We start from the raw sequence: 22,875 nt of genomic DNA on the forward strand, positions 1-22,875 counted from the left end.
CCCACCCTGTCCTACACGGCCCCCTCTCTTTCCACCCCACCCTGTCCTAAACTGCCCCCTCTCCTCTCCTCCCACCCCACCCTCTCCTACACTGCCCCTTCTCTTCCACCCCACCCTGTCCTACACTGCCCCCTCTCCTTCCACCTCACCCTGTCCTACACTGCCCCCTCTCCTTCCACCTCACCCGGTCCTACACTGCCCCTTCTCTTCCACCCCACCCTGTCCTACACTGCCCCCTCTCCTTCCACCTCACCCTGTCCTACACTGCCCCTTCTCTTCCTACACTGCCCCTTCTCTTCCACCCCACCCTGTCCTACACTGCCCCTTCTCTTCCACCCCACCCTGTCCTACACTGCCCCCTCTCCTTCCACCCCACCCTGTCCTACACTGCCCCCTCTCTTTCCACCCCACCCTGTCCTACACTGCCCCCTCTCCTTCCACTTCACCCTGTCCTACACTGCCCCTTCTCTTCCACCCCACCCTGTCCTACACTGCCCCCTCTCCTTCCACCTCACCCTGTCCTACCCTGCCCCCTCTGCTTCCACCCCACCCTGTCCTACACTGCCCCTTCTCTTCCACCTCACCCTGTCCTACACTGCCCCTTCTCTTCCTACACTGCCCCTTCTCTTCCACCTCACCCTGTCCTACACTGCCCCTTCTCTTCCACCTCACCCTGTCCTACACTGCCCCTTCTCTTCCACCCCACCCTGTCCTACACTGCCCCCTCTGCTTCCACCTCACCCTGTCCTACACTGCCCCCTCTCTTCCACCCCACCCTGTCCTACACTGCCCCCTCTGCTTCCACCCCACCCTGTCCTACACTCCCACCTCACCCTGTCCTACACTGCCCCCTCTCTTCCACCCCACCCTGTCCTACACTGCCCCCTCTGCTTCCACCTCACCCTGCCCTACACTGCCCCCTCTCCTCCCACCCAACCCTGTCCTACACTGTCCCTTCTCTTCCACCCCACCCTGTCCTACACTGCCCCCTCTCCTCCCACCCCACCCGGTCCTACACTGCCCCTTCTCTTCCACCCCACCCTGTCCTACACTGCCCCCTCTGCTTCCACCTCACCCTGTCCTACACTGTCTCCTCTCTTCCACCCCACCCTGTCCTACACTGCCCCCTCTGCTTCCACCCCACCCTGTCCTACACTGCCCCCTCTCCTCCCACCTCACCCTGTCCTACACTACCCCCTCTGCTTCCACCCCACCCTGCCCTACGGCCTTCCCCACTGTCCCCTGTGCTCAGCGGTGAGCACAGCTATGGTTGTATTAGAGGAGTGAGGTGTCACGCTCACCCGCTCCGCCCCCCAGGCGGGGGGGGGGGGGGCAGTAGATGGGGGGGGCAGTAGAGGGGGGGGCCACGGCTGTGAAATCAATACAAATTACTGAGGAGAGCGCCGGGGGCCGGGGGCTGCGTTGCGGCATATGTTTACGCTAAAGCAGGCAATCTGTCTTCATCTGAGCTCGGTAATGGAGCGGGGTGACAGTCCGCGGGGGGGCCCGGGGGGGGTCATGGGGTCGCACAAGCTCGCTCTCCTCATGCAATTACTCAGCCTCCTAGGGAGGAAACAGGTTATCGATTGGCTGCTGGGAAGAGATACCTCGGCTCGAACCAATTAAAATGGGGTTGTTGAAGATGGGGTGGGGGCACCGGGGGAGTACCGGGAAAGGGGCCCCTGGCTGTGCGCTCTCTGCGCCATCCATCGCCCGCGGAGCTACGGAGGCCTGCGAGGTCAGCAGCAGAGGCCGGGACCAGGCATCAGCCCCCAGCTGCGATTGTCCAGTTATCACACCTGGAAGAATCCAGTCCATTGATTCAAAGTAACACACCAGAGGTACAGGAAGATGAAACCGACCTGCCCAGGATCACACTGTGTTGTAAAGTAATGAAGCGGGGATCACGTGAACTCTGGACTAGACACACTACACGCGCTGCTCCTTCCAATGCACCCGAGGTCACCGAAGCCCCTTGGGGCCCTCTGCTGTACCCCTTGGGGCCCTCTGCTGTACCCCTCGGAGGTCCTCTGCTGTACCCCTTGGGGCCCTCTGCTGTACCCCTTGGGGGTCCTCTGCTGTACCCCTTAGGGGGGTCCTCTGCTGTACCCCTGGGGGCCCTCTGCTGTACCCCTGGGGGCCCTCTGCTGTACCCCTCGGAGGTCCTCTGCTGTACCCCTGGGGGTCCTCTGCTGTACCCCTGGGGGTCCTCTGCTGTACTCCTTATTTCACTCTTTAAGGGCATCCAGTGCAGAGAAAAACACTTCTCTTTCCCCAGCCCTGCATCACTCCACTCACCACCAATATAGGCGCTCAGAACGCTGCTTTGTTTGATGATCTCACCTGGTGATTGACACCTCTGTGACGTCACTCGCTGGATGGCTCCTCCCACAGGCTCACTGTGTTCCTTCCGGGGGAGGGGCTTGGCAGGGGTTAGCTGAGCAGGAAAGAGCTGACAGTTCTCATTAAAAACCCTGCTTTCTTTGTATTAGATCGAGCCCTTGACCCCGCATCACACAAATAAACCTATCAGCGTGGGGCAGGGACAGGGACAGGGACAGGGGCAGGCCAAGTGACAGGAGACAAAGGGAAGTCAGTCTGGCTTGAGGGAGGTGGGGGAGGGTGGAGGCCTGTGATAGGGTATCCCCCCTTCTCTTCACTCCATGCTTAAGGGCTGCCAGGGGTTTATCGTGACACCCAACATCCACCAGCTAAAATCGATGACTAGAGAAGCCACTTAATTAGCCACCTGAAGCGTTTAAGCGCCTTGGCGGAGGTGTAAAGCGCTATATAAATGAATCGGCACAATACAATGGCCTTTAGAAAACAAAAACCGAATTATCTCTAAGGCTACTGACAGCCACCGTCCAGTTAGTCACCAACCCCAGCACAAACGGTGCTCACATCTGGTTTTGTACTAGACTTACTCACGAGCTGAGCGTAAACAGCGCACACTCGTTTGAGCTCATTCTATCAGCTGGAAAAAATGCAAGAACACAACTGAAAGCTGCTTATATAGGCCCATATTTATGAAGAAGTGGGGCAGCGCAGCACTTGCTGCGTTGCATGACAGTGTTGTGCACAATGCGCTGCCTCGCGCTAACGCAGGCGACCTGTCACCTTGCGAAGGAGGCAGGATTGTTTTTGTGCAGGAAGGGGCAGAAAAACAACCCCCCCGAAGCATTTTCCTTTTTCTATCTGCATCATACATAGAAAGAGGAAAATTGGAGGAGAAATTAGATATTTCTCCTCGTTACGCCTCACCTCAGTAGTCGTAGCGTTTTGTCTCATTCCCAGGTGTACCACTTCTGGTAAATCAGGCAATGCTTCGAAATCCATGGGTTTTGCGTGGGAACACCCACACACCCTTTCTCTCTCATTTGTTTATCAATGGTATTTCACCAAAGGGGTGGGAGGGAACTCCTGGTCCCCTTATATCAATGATTTACAACAAAGTGGAGGAGTGCCCCCAAGAGGTGGACTAATATCTCTATTCAGATAGATATCGATGTGCGTTTATCGTAACCCAAAGTAGGACATCCTTTGGTACCAACGGGGCTCCCGCACGGATACCTGCATAGGCGAATCTGCCCTCAGAATCAGTCCACAAATTGTGGCCGCGATCTCAAACGCAGGAGCGGGGACGCCCATGAAGCCCGTAATGAGAGCGCTTCTAGTTTTTTTCCGCCAATCAAGGAGAAGAACATCCTTTTAAACTAATCACGATTTTTGTGATTTAGAATTTCCTGCAGGCGAGGGCAGGGTACGCCTTAGCGTGCGTACACCACCCAGCCTGCTTCACTTTGGTCCTGACGAAAACCTCACACTTGCACGTACGTTGAAACATGTAGACCTCCTTTTAGAAACACGACACGACTCGTTTGACACCAACAGCCCACCTAATTGGGCAAAGGTGCCCCATATTATTTTAGCTTTGTCCAAAACGCTCCAGAATAAATTCTACGAGTGGGTAGTATTGGACAATTTTAAATACACTTTTTTATTACTTCTTCTGCACATATAATAAACCAAAAAACAGCTCGACTGAAGCCAGGTGTTGCAGCACACCTGGATGGCACTCGGCTGTCCAGGTGGGACCCCGATGATGGAACATGTCACCAACTAGGTTGGTGAGTGAGGGGTCTTCTAAGGACAAAGAATGTCCTACTTTGGGTTACGATAAACGCACATCGATATCTATCTGAATAGAGATATTAGTCCACCTCTTGGGGGCACCCCTCCACTTTATTGTAAAATACCCACACACCACCCATAGAACTTCTCCCTTGGGCAGAGTAATGCAACTCAGCAATTTGCGCTGCGCTGCGTTACTCTAGACTTATCAAGTCACTCAGGGCCTAGCAAAGTGCCATTGCATGACTTGATAAATCGCATTTTAGAGTTGGTCGTGCATGCACCCCACTGCTTGGTGCAAACGCGATGCAACGCGTACATAAATATGATCCTAAGTGTGCTCAAGATTGGCTCGAGCACCGTTTCAGCAGGGAGCCCCAATTTACCACCAGACCGCTCATACACCTATGATCTGTCAGTGACCCCCAAGAACCAAGAATGACCCCAAGTAGCACCCGGCACATCCAGGAGACGCAAACATCTGGCATCGTAGCATAAACATACACAGACTAGTATGCCGTGACTAGGCCTGGCCAGAATTTCCTTTTTTAATCAGATTTACAGATAATTACGCGATTACTACTCCTTGCACAGTTAAGAGTAATTTTGGCGTAAAAATCCAACTAAAGAGCACATTTAATGAGCATGAGTGGCCGCCCGACTATCTGTATTCTGATGCATTTTGCGCTAAGAAAAAAGTGCTAAATGTAAATTGGGGAGAAATCCTATGCCAAGAGCGCATTTATCGAGTGCAAACAGCTGGTCACACTCGCTGTTCGCGTTCTGTGGCATTTGGCTCTATTTCTTAGCTTAAAACGCATTCTTGTGTCCATTTTGGATGCAAGGGTTCATTTTTGTGATAAGAAATAGTGCTTGATGCAGAATTACTCTTCTGGTGTACTTCAAGCGTACTCTCATGGAATTGAGGTCATTCTGCGTGATTTCGCAATGCAGAATTACCTAAGTATCGCCCACCCCTACCTATGACACCATAGCCATTACCCCAAATATAAGGGAGACAGTGAAGAGGCATTCTGCAGTCTTGTCAGATGTCCATGCCACCTCTCGGTTGGCACGGCGGGGGCACCGCTTAGTGTCACCCTGCCAGCCTCAGCCAACAGTAGGCCAACTCGCCCTCCCCCATCAACACCGGTAGAGTGGCATCATTAGGCGAGCCCATTAATGCGGGAGGGGGGGGGAGGAGGACTGTGGGGGCTCTGAGGCTGTGTTTTCCTGTCTGCCCTGCTCTTGCCAGCAAGTCCCTGGCAGGAACAATACAATATTTTCAGCAGTGCGAGGGAGGGGCATTGATTTTGGAAATAATAATAATAATCCACATTTGTAAAGCGCGAACAATCACCCGTAAAGGTCTCCAGGCGCTGGGGGCCGTCGGGAGGATTAAGCAAGCTATTGCCCATAGTCACATCAGGGCCACAAGAACCCCCCGCCCCACAATGCCCAAACCCGCAAATAACACACAGACACAAGTGTTAAGTTTGGGAAAAATTTGCTGCAGGTTTATTACATACAACATATGTAATGATGGTGGGTTATCTTACGGGCGATCAAAGGGCAGGCCGCATTCTCGCCACCTGCCCGCCTGTTGAGCCAATCAGCACAGTGGCGAACCACCCAACTGCTGCACACTTATTATAATTATACTACTCACGCCCCTTGCGGGGCGTGTCTAGGCAAACCCCCGGTTGCACAGGCCCACAACCGCCCGAAGGACTACTGGGGCGCCGACACGAGTTCCTGCACCTCCCATGAGGTTACAGGTTAGGCTCTGGCACCCCTATGTGCCCGCTGAAGTACAGTGTTGCACCTCTCTTCTTCCGGATCGCCCTGTAACTCCGCCTGCAACGAAAAGGGAACACATTAAAGCTCCCACAGGAGCCCCCCCTCAAACAGACACTCTGGGTTCGAGGAAGGGTGGGAAAAGAGTGTCCCGAGCTGCAGCGCGACGTCCGGAGCGGCAAAGAGGCCTCCACAATGGTGCAAGGGGGGTAAGTACCCCTTGAGGCTCCTCCTAGCCGCCCCGGACGTGCGTCAGCGACCTGCCTCCTTCTCACCGGGCAAGGCCTGCCCTGGTGTGGAGTGGCTGGCACATGAGTGGGCGGGGGCAGCCCTCTGCGACTAGGGGCCCGCCCTCTTTATGGCCACTGTGTGGCCTCGGGCAAGCGCAGAGTCACATGGTGCTGGGCTAATCTGCTCCGGCGCCAGGAATCGAACTGTGATCCCCAGATTCCAGCATCAGTCGCCCTGGCCGCAGCTCCACACCAACAAAAAAGGAAATGCCAGCTAGCTAGCCATGGTGCCAGGGCCCAATCGGCTGCTAGGGATGCAGGAATTTGCCAAACTGCTCCTGACGTGTTAGCCATGCGGGCACTTTCACGGCACGTCTGGTGGCGAGCTTTACATATATATATCTTTGTTTTGGGTGTTGGCGTCTCCGGGGTGGGGGTGGTGGGGGGTTGCCACACGGCTGGGGTAGGGGGCCTCTCCTGCATAGCTGATTGACAGCCTGGCGTCCACCTGTCAAATCAGGCCTGGCCCTGTCAGTGCCTTGTAAGTACCCCGTGAGACAAAACCGAGGACTTGTCCAAATATTAGACTGCGTTGTAAGTGTGACACCATAAAACGATGTGTCCATCGTCTAGACACAGCTACTCCTATCCCCTGACACAAAAGCACTTACTCCACCCTGCAAAGATAACAAGCTGGGCCAGCCCTGCTTTGTCTTTGACCTCTTGGTTACTCACAGGACTTTGCATTAGATGTATACATGAACGTATTTAAATGATTGTCTGAACACAGTTATGCAGGAGTGAAGTACAGATGGGCCAGAAACTCACAAGTAACACTAGAGATACATGCCTACGTGATGACTTCATTGTGCGGCTTCCCATTCGTTTACTAAGTCTGTCTTTCTTTTCTTCTGCTCCCATTTGACCAGCACTGAATGAGCCCACGATTGACTACGGTTTCCAGAGGTTACAGAAGGTGGTCCCGAGGCACCCGGGGGACCCGGAGAGGTTACCGAAGGTAGGACCAGCAGCCTCTAACTTTTACCACCAGAGGGCGCCCGTGCCACCCTTCTTTACTCCAGCACTGTACCTCAAATTGTAGAGAGATGTCCTAAAAAACACCATGGCAGTGAAATAAATGTGATGATGGGGGGCAGGGAGGGGTGGGGGGGTCTCTGGTGCATGAGGATGAAGACATTGAGGCAACAAGTGAGAAATATAATTTTAAAAACTGACTACAAAAGTAAAAAACAAAAGAAAAGAAAGGAAAATGGCGACTGACATCCATTGTGAATGCAGAAAATAATTCAATATGGTTGCGTCCTGGAGCCCCGCTCATTCAGTTGAAACTAGGGGTGGGCGAAATTAGCAAAATTGCCTTTTGCAAACTTCTGCGAAACGGCAAAAAATCTCTGCGAACACGTGGAATTTTGCGTGTTCGCAGAGATTTTTGGGGCGGGGCTTATTTGCGAGTTCATTGTGCTTTTCCTACACTACAGCTGTGTACAGGGCCAGAAGAGTTGTCTCTCCAGTGACCATGTGTGTGTAACTTTGCCATCGCCACGAAAGGCGCCGGGGTCCCTTCAGTGAACTGTCCATCATAGTGGGTAAAGTGCGGGAAGAAGGTGCACACCGCTAGTGTGTTGGGGGGGGGCAAGCAGGTGGGCTTCTATGCGAGTTCACATGCCTCTTGTGTTTATAAAAGGTCAGAGACCGATCAGAGCAGCAGATGACGAGAAAGAAGCTCCTGGTCACAGGAACTACATGGGGATTGCGCTCGTGAAAGTCAAGAATGCAAAGGCCTCCATCAAGCATCACAGCTAATTTCCGACGGTAGATATGGGGAGAAAGTACACCTGCCCAGCCTCGACAAAGCTCACGATTTTTTTGGGCTGATTAATGAGTTACTGAATTTGAGCTTCAACTCGGGCACCTGCTTTATTTTTATCTGTGCTTCCTGTTGAGGTTTAATTTTTGTGACAGGAGCACTGTGCCAGAAAGAACCCTGCCCTGCATATTTATCTAAGAAGACGCCACCGTTGCAATACAATTCTGTTCCGCTGCGGATCGAGGAAGTTTTGACATGTCCGCATTCCACGGGGAACACGAAAATGCCGGAATTTCGCAAATTCCGCGAGCAGAACGGAATTTGCTGCCCACCCCTAGCTGAAACCCATTTTTATGCAGTTCATGAGTGAGCTTCTGAGAAGTAGCCTCGAAATTCTCCGCAAATGACAAGACAGTATCTGCCATAATGTTTCTATTCCTGCAACAGGGCCTACCGAGCGAAGTGGGGACACCACGTAGGGTGTCCATCAGTGGTGTCTGGCAGGAAATGGCGGTGTGAGGCGGAGGGGGAGAGAGTCAGGGGGACAAAAAAATAAATAAAAAAAAGCACTCACCTTGTGCCGGACTCTGTCTCTCCCCTTCGGTCCCTGCACACGCCGCCTTCTCCTCTGCCTCGGTAGCGGAAGGAAACAGGAAGTACACAGGCTCCCTCCCCAAAGCCAATCACAATGGTGCAATGCAGCATTGTGATTGGTCTGAGCGCCGTGGTGCGGAGCTCAGACGTGGAATGGGACGCTGGACATGTTCCTCACCAGACTGTCCATTACAGTCTATGGTGGGGAACATGCAATGTGTGCATGACTGTTTGGTCGACCCAAGAGCGCTGGCCAAGAAGTCATGCGCACTAGGAGTGTGCAGAGTGTGCAAAGCACTCCTCCCCCTGTAACGCCTGCCCTAACCCAGCCCGTGGTGAAAAATACAATGATAATAACATGATCTTAAAGCAGTGGGGCGGTGCTCCTCTGTCATAGCGGAGGAGCCGCCACTGGTGTCAATGTCTCCTCTGACTCAGTCCTTGCATTGTCTTCGGTGGGTGCGCTCTGTGCCATACTGATGTCCTAAACAGGCGAGGACTGAAGGCTGCCTGGTGACAGCCTGGGGAATGAGAGAGGCCAGGACAAAGACAGAGACTGCATTGAGCGAGGGGTGAGCTGTAGACGAGTCTCAAATTGTAAATGGCCTGTTTTAGCGTAAAGTGTCATTGTAATTTGTAGATTTATATAGCACGGCTTATCACCCGTGGGGGTATCCTGGCGCTGTCTGTGGGCACGGGGAGACCAAGTGATTTGCCCAGAATCACAGGATGTTGAGCCGACATTGAGATACAAACCCGGATCCCCAGCTCCTGAGTCGGCAGCTCTGGCCTCTGCACCACATCCTGTCACCCTAAGAAGGGGATTAATCATGCAAAAACTGGGCTTAGATCCAGATGAAACCTAAGACCATCCATAGTTTAAACACCATACCGCCTTCATTGGTGATTGGCATCTTGGTGCTGGTGCAAGCAGTGATTAATTTGCGCTGGTGGCTTCCAGCGCTCGACACCAGCACTTAATTTTCAATGCTGGAACTTATGATAGCCTGCCACAAGGTGCCGCTGGCTATCTAATTTAGAGATTAGAGCAAAAACAGTTGTTTATTCATTCAATATACATAAAAAAAATACTACAACCTGCCGCCTGAGCCATTGTTATAACTTTGGGAGGCTGGAATAGTCTGAATTATCACACTTGTAAGGGTGTGATGGATAGTAATTTTGTTGGTAGTGTCATTGGTAGTACTGGAAGAGGCACTCAGTGGCAGAAACTGCATTGACCTCCTGACGAGGGCTCTGGCACAAATTAAGCACTGGCCACACAAGAGCCTGGCGACCTACGTTTTTGACGAACCTGCAACACAAATGTTTGATGATTCGTGCTTGGGAAGAGCATGTGGCCATTTTCAAATATGGCACCTTCTGTGTGTGGAGTGAGGAGATCTTACCTATGGCACCATGTGTGATGATGGCGCCACAACCACACCACACTGACCCAACACACCACTCCATCATGCAGCTGTGCGTCATTCTAGATGCTGTATCGTACACACAACACATCACTAAGGACACTGTGTGCGCCTCACAGCCTGCACGGACGTGGCGTGGTGGTGAGAACAAGTGCAGTCCTGGGCGAAGCAGATTTCTGATGCAGAGAACAATATGTGGAAAAACATTTGTTTTTTTTCTCTGCACTTCAGTGGAACATTATTGGTTTTCAAACAAGCTTTTATCCGCGCTGCATGAAAAATACATGTGTACCCTCATACAAAATACATGGTAATGGGCTCATTTCAGAACAACAGCTTCCTAAAGACACGCCACACCGCACCGATATCCGTGACTTCACACCCACCAGCCTCCTCGCTGCCTGACAGGCAAGCATCCCTATTCCTCCTTCGTATCTGTCCTGGGGTCGAAATAGCCGAGGCATTTGCCAGCATGTTTATGAACATCTGGGCACAGCTGCATCTCCTGCAGAACATTGAGGGTGCCCCGTAGGCCTCTTCCGTGAAAGACCCCCTCACCAGGGCCGGACTGGCCGTAGTGGGCACCGGGCATTCCCCCGGTGTGCCGCACCACGGGAGGGGTCTGTTTGTTTTTTGTTACAGGGCCGTTTTCTGCAAAATCAGCCAGGTAACAAAATCGGCCGAAAACCGGCCCTGGCAAAGAGCTCGGCGGCACCCACAACCCCCCCCGGGTGGGGGGGGGGGGGCAGGGGGTGGGGGGGGGGGGACGGCCGAGCACTTTGCCGGGCCTGAGTTCTCATTGTAGTAATACCTGCATGTCATTCTCCTCACACAGTAGCTAATATCCGTTTACAGATGCTGAACTATTCCGGTGCGAGGCTCGAGCTTCATAAATACCTCCCATAAATACAATTCATAAAGAGCGCCCCTCCCTAGGGATAAGTGGCGTTACTGTGCTTGTGGGGTGTATAGTGACACTTCCATACTCACCGTAAGCCGAAGAGCACAGCGTTGTCCTATGAGCTGCCTTGGATACGTGGGCGTCGTCCCGCGTGCCATCCATCGCGTGCATTGGTCAAAGGAGTATCCCCAAAAGAGAGTGGGGTGCATTGGACAAAGGCATCACCCAACCAGCTCTACACTGGACAAGGAACCAGCACCAAAAGCCTGTCTAATGGGGTGCATTCAGCAAACAAGCATTGTCCACCCAGGAGTCTCACTGCTCGCACTGGACAAAGGAGTAGTATCCAGCTGGCAGAAGTGTGGGACGCCCTGGACAGAGGAGCATCACATACTTGAGTACCTTATGTAGGCCTTAGTAACAAAGCATCTGTATATGAACCAGTATACGAATGGTGGTGAACAAAAGAGCAGTGTCCAGCACATCAGTCCTTAGGCCGCCTGCACGTCAGTCCTTAGGTTGCATGCACGTCAGTCCTTAGGCTGCATGCACGTCAGTGCTTAGACTGCACGCATGTCAGTCCTAAGGCTGCATGCACATCAGTCCTTATGCTGCATGCACGTCAGTCCTAAGGCTGCATGCACGTCAATCCTTATGCTGCATGCATGTCAGTCCTTATGCTGCATGCACGTCAGTCCTTAGGCTGCATGCACGTCAGTCCTTAGGTTGCATGCACGTCAGTCCTTAGGTTGCATGCATGTCAGTCCTTAGGCTGCATGCACGTCAGTCCTTAGGTTGCATGCATGTCAGTCCTAAGGCTGCATGCACATCGGTCCGTATGCTGCATGCACGTCAGTCCTAAGGCTGAATGCACGTCAGTCCTTAGGTTACATGCATCTCAGTCCTTAGGGTGCATGCACGTCAGTCCTTAGGCTGCATGCACGTCAGTCCTTAGGTTGCATGCAGGTAAGGCCTTAGGTTGCATGCACGTCACTCCTTAGGCTGCATGCACGTCAGTACTTAGGCTGAATGCACGTCAGTCCTTAGGTTGCATGCACGTCAGTACTTAGGCTGAATGAACGTCAGTACTTAGGCTGCATGCACGTCAGTCCTTAGGTTGCATGCACGTCAGTCCTTAGGCTGCATGCATGTCAGTCCTTAGGCTGCATGCACGTCAGTCCTTAGGCTGCATACACGTCAGTACTTAGGCTGCATGCACTTCAGTACTTAGGCTGCATGCACGTCAGTTCTTAGGTTGCATGCACATCAGTCCTTAGGCTGCATGCACGTCAGTCCTTAGGTTGCATGCACGTCAGTCCATAGGCTCCATGCACGTCAGTCCTTAGGCTGCATGCACGTCAGTCCTTAGGCTGCATGCACGTCAGTACTTAGGCTGCATGCACGTCAGTACTTAGTCTGCATGTACATCAGTCCTTAGGTTGCATGCACGTCAGTACTCAGGCTGCATGCACGTCAGTTCTTAGGTTGCATGCACATCAGTCCTTAGGCTGCATGCACGTCAGTCCTTAGGTTGCATGCACGTCAGTCCATAGGCTCCATGCACGTCAGTCCTTAGGCTGCATGCACGTCAGTCCTTAGGCTGCATGCACGTCAGTCCTTAGGCTGCATGCACATCAGTCCTTAGGTTGCATGCACGTCAGTCCTTAGGCTGCATGCACGTCAGTACTTAGGCTGCATGCACGTCAGTACTTAGGCTGCATGTACATCAGTCCTTAGGTTGCATGCACGTCAGTCCTAAGGCTGCATGCATGTCAGTCCTTAGGCTGCATGCACATCAGTGTTAGAAAGGCGACCCCGGGGGAGGCAGAAGATGTCTGACTGACCACCCCTAGGTCCACCTCTCCGTCAAGACGTAGCCGAGCGTTACCGAGAGGCCTCCTGGGTGAGGGCCCTCTCCTAGGATCGTACAGCAGAGTAATCACAACACTACAAACGGACACCACACAGGAGGTCAAGTTCTCAAGCTTTTATAAGGAATAAGGGTTGCGGATTCTTGGCAGTATGTACAGGCGGATCGAAGGATCCGTAAAGTCTCGAAAAGGGGGGCGAGGTAGCGGGACAGTCTCGCTTCTGGGGGGAGGAAGGGATACCCTGCGCACAGCTCTCAATCCTCGAGCTGGGGGGTTCCGAGAGGTTCGAGCCGCGGCCGTGCCAGCAGGCTTACAGGATAGTTCAGCAAGGTAGGCCGCGGCAGCGCCAGCAGGCTCTCAGATGGTTCAGCAAGGTAGGCCGCGGCAGCGCCAGCAGGCTCTCAGATGGTTCAGCAAGGTGGGCCGCGGCAGCGCCAGCAGGCTCTCAGATGGTTCAGCAAGGTAGGCCCCGGCAGCGCCAGCAGGCTCTCGGATGGTTCAGCAAGGTGGGCCGCGGCAGCGCCAGCAGGCTCTCAGATGGACGACGGGTTACAGGAAGGATGAGTTCGTCTGGTGTCGGCCGTGACAGCGTCAGTAGGGCTTCCAGTCCAGGATACAACTGACGTCCTACTCCGGGGCTGGCCCAGATATAGGACGGAGGTCCTTTGATGTCCGGACCCTCCCGCCTGGGGGTCAGAGGGGCCGGGGTGATGGTGTCCAGACACCCAGCAGGGGGGTGGAGCCAGCGCCCAGGGAGGCCGGAGGGCGATCGATACCAGGCGTCCGGGGACGGCTGGAGGGCCATCGAAACTCCCCTCCCTCCGGGATCTGTCGAGTGGCCACTCGACCACCTGGGAGGATCTTGGTGTATCGATGTCGGGGCTTCGCTGGGGCCTGGGCCTGGGCCGAGGCCACGTGGTCGTGACGTGGGGGACCCAAGATGGAGTCGGGCACGGCCTCGTGCTTAGGTCGTGATAGGCCTACGCAGGAGCCAGGCTGGTGATGGGGATCCGGGATGGCAGCCGGATCGGTGGTGTTGGGGCGTGCGGGGTCGGGCCGAAGGGGCCGCCCGAGGTCCGGAGGAGGGTTGGTGTCGTCCGGGGCCCACCACGCGGGAGGGGTAGGACCACGCCATGAGGCCGGGTACAACACGCGTCCCCCCCAGCTGAAGGCAGGGGAGAGTCACCCATCTTCTTGGGGATTCTCCTCGCCGAGGCGGAAGAATCTGGACAGGCCGTCAGCATTGGCGTGGTCGTTGCCGGGGCGATGCTCCACAGTGAAGTCCATCCCCTGCAGAGAAATGGACCAGCGCAGCAGTTTCGGGTTCTCTCCCCGCATCTGCATTAACCACCGCAGGGGCTGGTGGTCGGTCTGGACTCGGAAGTGGGTGCCGAAGAGGTAGGGCCGGAGCTTCTTGAGTGCCCACACCACGGCAAAGGCTTCCCTCTCGATGGTGCTCCATCGCTGTTCTCTTGCCAGTAGGCGTCGGCTGATGAAGGCCACAGGCCGGTCGATTCCTTCGGGGTTAACTTGGGACAGGACCGCCCCGATGTCGTGCTCCGAGGCGTCGGTTTGGACTACAAACTCTCTACTGTAGTTGGGGGCCTGGAGCACAGGGGCGGTGCACATGGCAGTCTTTAAAGTCTCAAAGGCTGTTTGGCACGCAGGGGTCCAATGCACCTTCTGGGGTAATTTCCTGGAGGTCAGTTCTGTGAGGGGCCCCACAATGCTCCCGTAGTCTTTTATAAATTGCCGATAGTATCCGGTGAGCCCCAGGAAGGCTCGGACGGCGGTTTGGGTGACCGGGGGCTCCCAGGCCCAGATGGCGTCTATCTTTGGTTGGAGGGGAGCTACTTGGCCGCTCCCCACTTGGTGTCCCAGATAGGTGACGGACCCTTGGCCTATCTGGCATTTGCTGGCTTTGATGGTTAGTCCGGCCCGCCGGAGGGCCGTCAGGACCTCCCAGAGGTGGGTCAGATGCTCATCCCACTGAAGGCTGTACACCGCAATGTCATCTAGATAAGCGGCGCTGTATTCCTCTAGTCCGGCCAGCACCTGGTTCACTAGTCTCTGGAAGGTGGCCGGTGCATTTTTCATGCCGAAGGGCATCACTTTGAAGTGATAGTGGCCATCAGGGGTCGAGAAGGCCGATCGCTCTTGTGCACCAGGAGTAAGGCCGATCTGCCAATACCCCGCCGTGAGATCGAAGGTGCTGAGGTATTTGGCGGCCCCTAGGCGATCGATCAATTCATCCGCCCTGGGGATGGGATGGGCGTCGGTCCTGGTGACTGCATTCAGTCCCCGGTAGTCAACACAGAACCGGAGCTCTGGAGCTGTTCCGGGGGAGGCGGCCTTAGGGACCAGGACAACGGGACTGGCCCAGGGACTGTTGGAGGGTTCGACTACCCCCAGGGCCAACATCTTGGCCACTTCTGATTGGATGCAGGCCCGAACCCGGTCGGGCACTCGAAAAGCTCGGTGTTTTACAGGTGGGCTGTCTCCGGTGTCCACATCGTGGACACACCACCGGGTGACCCCGGCGTGAGGGAAAACAGATCCGCAAACTGCCCCAGCATCCTCCGGCAGTCTTGTTGCTGCTCTGGGGTCAGGGTAGAGGAGAGCCGGACCCCTTCGAAGGAGCCGTCTTTCTCGGTGGTGCTGAGGAGATCCGGTAGTGGCTCGGAGTCGTCTTCAGCTCCGTCATCGGTCGCCAGCAGCAGACTCAGTTTAGTGCGGGCAAAGTGCGGCTTGAGCCGGTTAGCGTGTAGAACCCGGAGGGGGTTCCTGGGGGACTCCATGTCTACCAGGTAGGTGACGGGGCTCTTGCGCTCCACCACTTTGAAGGGCCCCGTCCATTTGTCCTGGAGGGTACATGGTTCAACCGGGGACATGACCCAGACTTGCTGGCCCGGCTCGAACTCGATGGAGGAGGCGTTCTGGTCATACCAGCGTTTCATCTCCTCCTGGCTGGCCTCGAGGTTGGCCTCGGCAAGTTCCCGAAACTTCCGAGTCTGATTGCGGAGGGTCAGGAGGTACCGGTAGACATCCGGCGGGGCATCTCGAACTGCTGTCTCCCAGCCTTCCTTGACCAGGCTGAGGGGGCCTTGAACCGGGTGTCCGTACAAGAGTTCAAAAGGGCTGAACCCCATAGATTTCTGGGGTACCTCTCGGTAGGCGAACAGGAGGCAGGGCAGCAGGACATCCTATTTGCGCCGGAGGGGCTCTTCGAGGCCCTTGATCATTCCCTTCAGTGTCCTGTTAAATCGTTCCACTAGTCCTTTTCCTTGGGGATGATACGGGGTGGTGAACTTATAGGCAACCCCGCACTGTTGCCATAGGGATCGCATATGCTTCGAGATAAAGTTGGAGCCCCGATCACTCACGACTTCTCGGGGGAAGCCGACTCGGGAGAAGATGCTCATGAGGGCTCGGCCCACCACGGGGGCCGTGATGGTTCGGAGGGGGATGGCCTCAGGATAGCGGGTGGCATGGTCCACCAGGACTGGGATGAAGCGGTGTCCCTGCGAAGTGCGAGGGTCCAGGGGCCCTACGATGTCTATTCCTACTCGCTCGAAGGGGGTGGTCACCACGGGGAACGGCTGGAGCGGGGCTTTGACTTTCCCCCCCGCTCTTCCCGCTGGCTTGACAGGTCGGGCAGGTTCGGCAGTGGTTATGCACATCGGTGCGCATTCTTGGCCAGTAGAAATGGGTCACCAGGCGGCTGTACGTTTTGTCCTGCCCCAGGTGCCCGGCGAGGGGCACATCATGTGCTAAGTTCAGGAGGAAGTCTCTGAATCGGAGGGGTACGACCAGTACCCGGCCGGCCCCTAGCTCAGCAATCTTCTGCTCACTGTAGAGGAGGTCGTTGTCCCAATAGACCCAGTGGGACCCCGCGGGGTCTCCAGCGGCTTGAGTAGCGGCTTGCTGTCGAATCCCCTCGAGGGAGGGGCAGGTTTTCTGTTCCTGCCGGAACTGTTCGCGGGTGGGGCCACCTTCTTGGCGCCACTGAGCGAGTTCTGGGAGGTGGTTGAGCTCGGTGAGGTCTTCTTGGTCGGGCCCTTGTGGGCCGTGTTCGGGGTCGGCGTCCTCGGGGACGACGGGTGGTGGAGGTGCGGGCCACTCGGGTTCCTCGGTCGGAGCTCCCCCCGCGGGGGTGGAGGCTCGGGCGGACATGGAGCGGGTGGTCGCACAGACCCACTCGGGAAGGCCTAGCATCCCCAGGTGCTCTCTTCGTTCGACGCCAGCCCATGGGGAACTTTCCAGGTCGTTCCCAAGGAGGCAGTCCACGGGGGCATCGTCGCGGACAGTCACTTTCAGTATGCCCGACACTCCTCCCCACTCGAAGGGGATGCGGGCCATCTGGCACAAAGTCTCTGAGTTATCTGCGGACCGGACTGGGCACAGGACGTTCGGAAGGATCTGTTCTGGGGTCACCAGATGGCAGCGGACCGCTGTCACGCTGGCTCCGGTGTCATGGAGGGCTTCGGTCCGGCGACCATTGATGGTGACCCACTGGCGGTATTTCTGAGTGTTGCCGGGGATCGGACCTCGAGGGATCAGGTCGTGGGTACACAGGCATGCCAAGGTCATGGCGGCGGGCTCCCACTCGGCCTGTTCGTGGTCGTCGTCCTCTTCCTCACTTCTTTCTGCACCCAGGGCAGCCGCCGCGATCTGGCGGGCTGGGGGCCCGGTGGTGCCGGGTCGCTGGTTCATCGGGCAGAGGGGGTCATTCGCATAATGACCTTGTCGCTGGCACCTATGACACGTAACGTTTGGGCGGGGCCCCGGTCTGGCTGGGGGGGCCCCCCTCCGGCCCAGGGAGGGCGACGTGGAGGAAGGGGAGGACCCCTGGGGGACGTCTCGACCCCGGCTCTGGCCTACCCCGCCGCCTCGTGGTCGGTGGTTCCCCGGGGATCCCCGGCCATCGTCTCCCATCGTGCTCCGGGGCACTCGGGTGCTCGCCCATCGATTCGCCTCGACAGCGAGTTTTCGTGGCTCCGTCAATTTGCTGTCGAGGAGGTGCTGCCGAAGTTCGATGAAACAGTTATTGGACAGATGTTCCCATAGAATGAGGTCGACCAACTGCTGGTAGGTGGTGACCTGGCAGCCCCGAGTCCACCCCTCGAAGGCTCTACTGTAATAGTTCACGTATTCCACCCACGTGGTACCGGGGATTTTTTTGCAGTCTCGGAATCGCTGCCGGTACATCTCGGGGGTGAGTCCGTAGCGAGTGAGGAGGGCGGTCTTCATGTGCTCGTACGAGGTCCTCTCGGTATCAGGGAGCTCCAGCAAGGCGTCTCTCCCTTCGTTGATAAACTTCCCCCACAGGCCGGCGCCCCAGTCCTTGAGGGGTACTCGATGGGCGGCCATGGCGACCTCATAGGCTTTGAACCACTGTTGGATGTCGTCGTTCTTATAGTACTCTTTGATGACATCCTTGGGTATGTGCACCTTCGTGTCCACCGGCGGGGGTGAGGTCTTACTCCCGGCGAGGGCAGACTCGTTTGCCTTGGCTTTGAGTTCTATTTCTTTGAGGACGCGCTCGTGCTCGAGCATGAGTTTTTTTTCCTCGAGGGCTAGCTTCCTTTCTGCCAGTTGGATTTCTCCTTCTTGTCGGAGACGAGCCAGATCCAACTCGTGGAGCCGGTTCCTCTCTCGTTCTCGGGCGTCTTCGGGGGAGAGGCCCGTGTTTGGGGTTGCGGGTCTCCCTCCCGCTGGGTTCACCTCAGCCTCCGGGCGTCCGTTCGGGCCCGGGTTATCTTCACTCGGAGGTGGCGCCTCGCCGGCGTCCACCCATGCCTGTAGGGCCGATTTAAAGTCTTCTTTGGTGCTTAAGCCAGAGGTAGCGATGCCTAGGTCTTTGCAGAATTGCTTTAGCTCCTTGTGACTGTAGTCTTCCATTTTCTCTTTCTGGAATTCTGTGTTCATTGTCGCAGTGGGTTTCTCTTGGTAGCGAGTGAATCACTCTCTGTACGATCTACGTGGGCTCGGGTCCCGGCGCTTGCCACCAATGTTAGAAAGGCGACCCCGGGGGAGGCAGAAGATGTCTGACTGACCACCCCTAGGTCCACCTCTCCGTCGAGACGTAGCCGAGCGTTACCGAGAGGCCTCCTGGGTGAGGGCCCTCTCCTAGGATCGTACAGCAGAGTAATCACAACACTACAAACGGACACCACACAGGAGGTCAAGTTCTCAAGCTTTTATAAGGAATAAGGGTTGCGGATTCTTGGCAGTATATACAGGCGGATCGAGGGATCCGTAAAGTCTCGAAAAGGGGGGCGAGGTAGCGGGACAGTCTCGCTTCTGGGGGGAGGAAGGGATACCCTGCGCACAGCTCTCAATCCTCGAGCTGGGGGGTTCCGAGAGGTTCGAGCCGCGGCCGTGCCAGCAGGCTTACAGGATGGTTCAGCAAGGTAGGCCGCGGCAGCGCCAGCATGCTCTCAGATGGTTCAGCAAGGTGGGCCGCGGCAGCGCCAGCAGGCTCTCAGATGGTTCAGCAAGGTAGGCCGCGGCAGCGCCAGCAGGCTCTCAGATGGGCGACGGGTTACAGGAAGGATGAGTTTGTCTGGTGTCGGCCGTGACAGCGTCAGTAGGGCTTCCAGTCCAGGATACAACTGACGTCCTACTCCGGGGCTGGCCCAGATATAGGACGGAGGTCCTTTGATGTCCGGACCCTCCCGCCTGGGGGTCAGAGGGGCCGGGTGATGGTGTCCAGACACCCAGCAGGGGGGTGGAGCCAGCGCCCAGGGAGGCCGGAGGGCGATCAATACCAGGCGTCTGGGGACGGCTGGAGGGCCATCGAAACTCCCCTCTCTCCGGGATCTGTCGAGTGGCCACTCGACCACCTGGGAGGATCTTGGTGCCTCGATGTCGGGGCTTCGCTGGGGCCTGGGCCTGGGCCGAGGCCACGTGGTCGTGACGTGGGGGACCCAAGATGGAGTCGGGCACGGCCTCGTGCTTAGGTCGTGATAGGCCTACGCAGGAGCCAGGCTGGTGATGGGGATCCGGGATGGCAGCCGGATCGGTGGTGTTGGGGCGTGCGGGGTCGGGCCGAAGGGGCCGCCCGAGGTCCGGAGGAGGGCTGGTGTCGTCCGGGGCCCGCCACGCGGGAGGGGTAGGACCACGCCATGAGGCCGGGTCCAACAATCAGTCCTTAGGCTGCATGCACATCAGTCCTTAGGCTGCATGCACGTCAGTCCTTAGGTTGCATGCACGTCAGTCCTTAGGCTCCATGCACGTCAGTCCTTAGGCTGCATGCACATCAGTCCTTAGGCTGCATGCACGTCAGTACTTAGGCTGAATGCACGTCAGTCCTTAGGCTGCATGTACATCAGTCCTTAGGTTGCATGCACGTCAGTCCTTAGGCTGCATAGTTTTAAAGCACGTCATTATCCCAAATAATGTTTCAGAGTGTTTCTTCCATGTCTGCGTTCCCTCTCACTGTAATTGTGTCAGTAGAGTTGTTCAAAGACTCTTTGTGGGCGGTGACGTTTTAGGAAGTTTGTGAATGTTGCTCTTCGTGAACTGTACGAAGTTTCACAAACAACCTTTGCCTTCACACCTGCAAAGTTTTTCTTTGAAATTCAAGATAATTGCATTACACAATCATGTTCGCAGGAGCAGAGCACTGTTTTTCCCTGAAGTTCAGCTCAGGTAGAACCATCCCGCTCTTGTACTTCTGCCTGTATATATGTATATAATATATGTATATTAGCTCCATTATTCACCTGAGGAACTGTACCGATATGTTACCATTTAGGAAAATGCTCAAAACATGGTTGTTCTAGTCTCACCCTCAATCTCTCCCACTTTCAGGATAGCAGATAGCGCCAGGACACCCACGGGTAACAGACGCGCTTAATAAATCAATTAACATAACATAACATAACAATGCAGACACATCTCAAGGCTGCTGGTGGAGGTACTAGTCTCTTCACTGCCTTCGCAGCTCAGATTATCTTGCTTTGGCTTGCCATACAGCTGCTGATGCCATGATTGTTACCCTTTCATGTTGTTATTTTTCATACCCACATAACTGCTGCAGGGTTTCATTTGTGGGGCCTACCAAACCTGGACACTCAGTTCAAGGCTCTCTTGTTAGCTCAGTGGCTTGGGTTTCAAAGGTGAGGTATGTTTTTTGGTTGTTTTTTCTGCTTTGAGTGCTTAACTATTCTTCATGTTTTCTTATGCACAAAGGATGTGGGACGTACCACTCTGTTTGCGTTCATCAGTCATTTGGCTTGGCTTTCTCTCCGTAGAGCAGAATGTTTGGACAAAATGTACCTGCATGGTCCCCAACCTCAAATGTTGTGCCCTGAGGACTCTTATGCCTGTGTATTCATCAACACTTATCACAGTTCACAGTTAAGGTTGATGACACATTGCCTCTACCCAAAGCTTGCAATGCCATGTCACTTTGTAGAGTTTCCATGGTGGACAATGTCTTTACTGACATTTGTGTTGGATGACCTTAGAAGCTCGCAGAAGATCCCAGCAGTGGTGGCAAGGCCATAGGGGAGCGGTTTGTACCCGCTGAGGTCCATGTGGGTGATGCACACGGTATATGAAACCTCCGAAAGTCCTTGTAGAAGATATACTACCTCTTTAGTAAATGTACTCTTCCATTTTAATCTTTAATTTAATTTAATTTAATTGAGTGCTGCTTCGCCGCCTGTATACTAATTTGTCTTTCTCCAAATCTTGTTTCATTTTGGGAGGCCCTGCGGGTAGTGCATTTGGTCAGCCCTGATTACAGCCATTATCGAGGGAATATCATGCAGATATTGAAAATGGGGCACAGGAGAAAGAAAGAATCCCAACCCTTCAAATGTGTCCCTGTGAACAATTAGGCTCAACACTTCAGATACACTCGGGTTAACAAGTGGTGCGAGTATTTCAATTTCCCTTTTTGGCTTTTTGTTCTGTGAACATATTTCAACCGGGTGACCTGTGCTCAGATTTCATGTTGCATAAACACTTTCTTTGCACTGTAAATTGATTAATGCATTCACATTAATCTATTTATTCAACGCGAAGTTTGTCAATGATCTGACCCAGAAGTGAACATGGTTAGAAGCTGCTCACTTTTATGCTGTATAACATCAAGTATCGGCTATCGTGTACGCGACACATGCCTTCTTCTGATTAGCTTTATTACAGTCAGTCATTTGCTGGCTGTGTAATTAAACACTACACTTGCCATTTTTTAAATTGATTAATTATGTAATTGGTTATCCTGGCGACTGAGTGAATCATTGTGTTTAAGTGGCTCAAGCCAGGGGGAAAATACTATACCCGGAAGAGGAGGAAGTGAAATGGTGTTTTGAGCTTTCATCTAGCGCTTGCATCACTTTGCAGCCGTATGAAAGTGCCTAGAAGGGTGAAATAAAAACTTTTGGGGCAGAGTGAACGATCTGCTGATCACCACTCGTTGATGTTAGTGCTGTCAGCGAATATGAAGCCAGGAGTGAAGCGCACATTAGGATTGTAACTATCTTCTCCCACCCTGAGTTGGGGAGGGGGTTCCCTGAGGGCTCAGCCATGTAGATATGGGCCTCTCCCCCAAACCTAAGGTTGCTTTTTGTTGGTCTAGTGGTTTGCGTGCCAGAAGGGACAAATCAGGCTTTGCAGGTCACTTTTGTACTCCAGCATGCAGCCTCTCATCTGAATGGAAACCAGTGTTTTACCTTGACCTGTTTCTTGCCTTCCATGGCACCGCCCCCCATTGCTAAGGACGCTCAGTTCAGCTTTCAAGTAAAAGGTATAAAAAGGGGGCCTATTCCTTGAAACTACTTGTGAACAACCCACCAGGAGGAGGATCATTCTGACAATATCGTCATTCAAAACTATCAAGCCTTGAAAAAAGCCAAGCGCGAAACACGTGTCGGCTGTTCACAATCAATTTTGGATTATGAAGAAAGTTAGGATTATTTTCAAACTTTGGGGTATGCACCCCATCTCTTTCTGGACTTGAATATTATTAAGCAGTCCGTTGCAGATGCTAAGAGGTGCGTTGCTTGGCATTTTAAGCAACAGACTGGCACAGAAAGAGTTGACAATTGTGTTTTTTCATTTTTTTTGGTAGTGGCCC

The 22,875-nt window shown here is 54.5% G+C and overlaps 1 protein-coding gene across 3 annotated transcripts in view; it reads left to right on the forward strand.

Moving 5' to 3' along the window:
• The window catches only part of LOC144817763 (transcription factor COE3-like), a 473,223-nt gene that overhangs the window by 395,692 nt on the left and 54,656 nt on the right, over positions 1–22,875 (forward strand). For all 3 annotated transcript variants that reach the window (XM_078674554.1, XM_078674555.1, XM_078674557.1), the window contains exon 11: positions 7,091–7,179. In XM_078674554.1, coding sequence (XP_078530680.1) covers positions 7,091–7,179 — 89 coding nt within the window. The remainder of the gene's footprint in view (positions 1–7,090; positions 7,180–22,875) is intronic.

This window comes from Lissotriton helveticus, chromosome 2_1, assembly GCF_964261635.1.
Source record: "Lissotriton helveticus chromosome 2_1, aLisHel1.1, whole genome shotgun sequence".
NCBI lineage: Eukaryota > Metazoa > Chordata > Amphibia > Caudata > Salamandridae > Lissotriton > Lissotriton helveticus.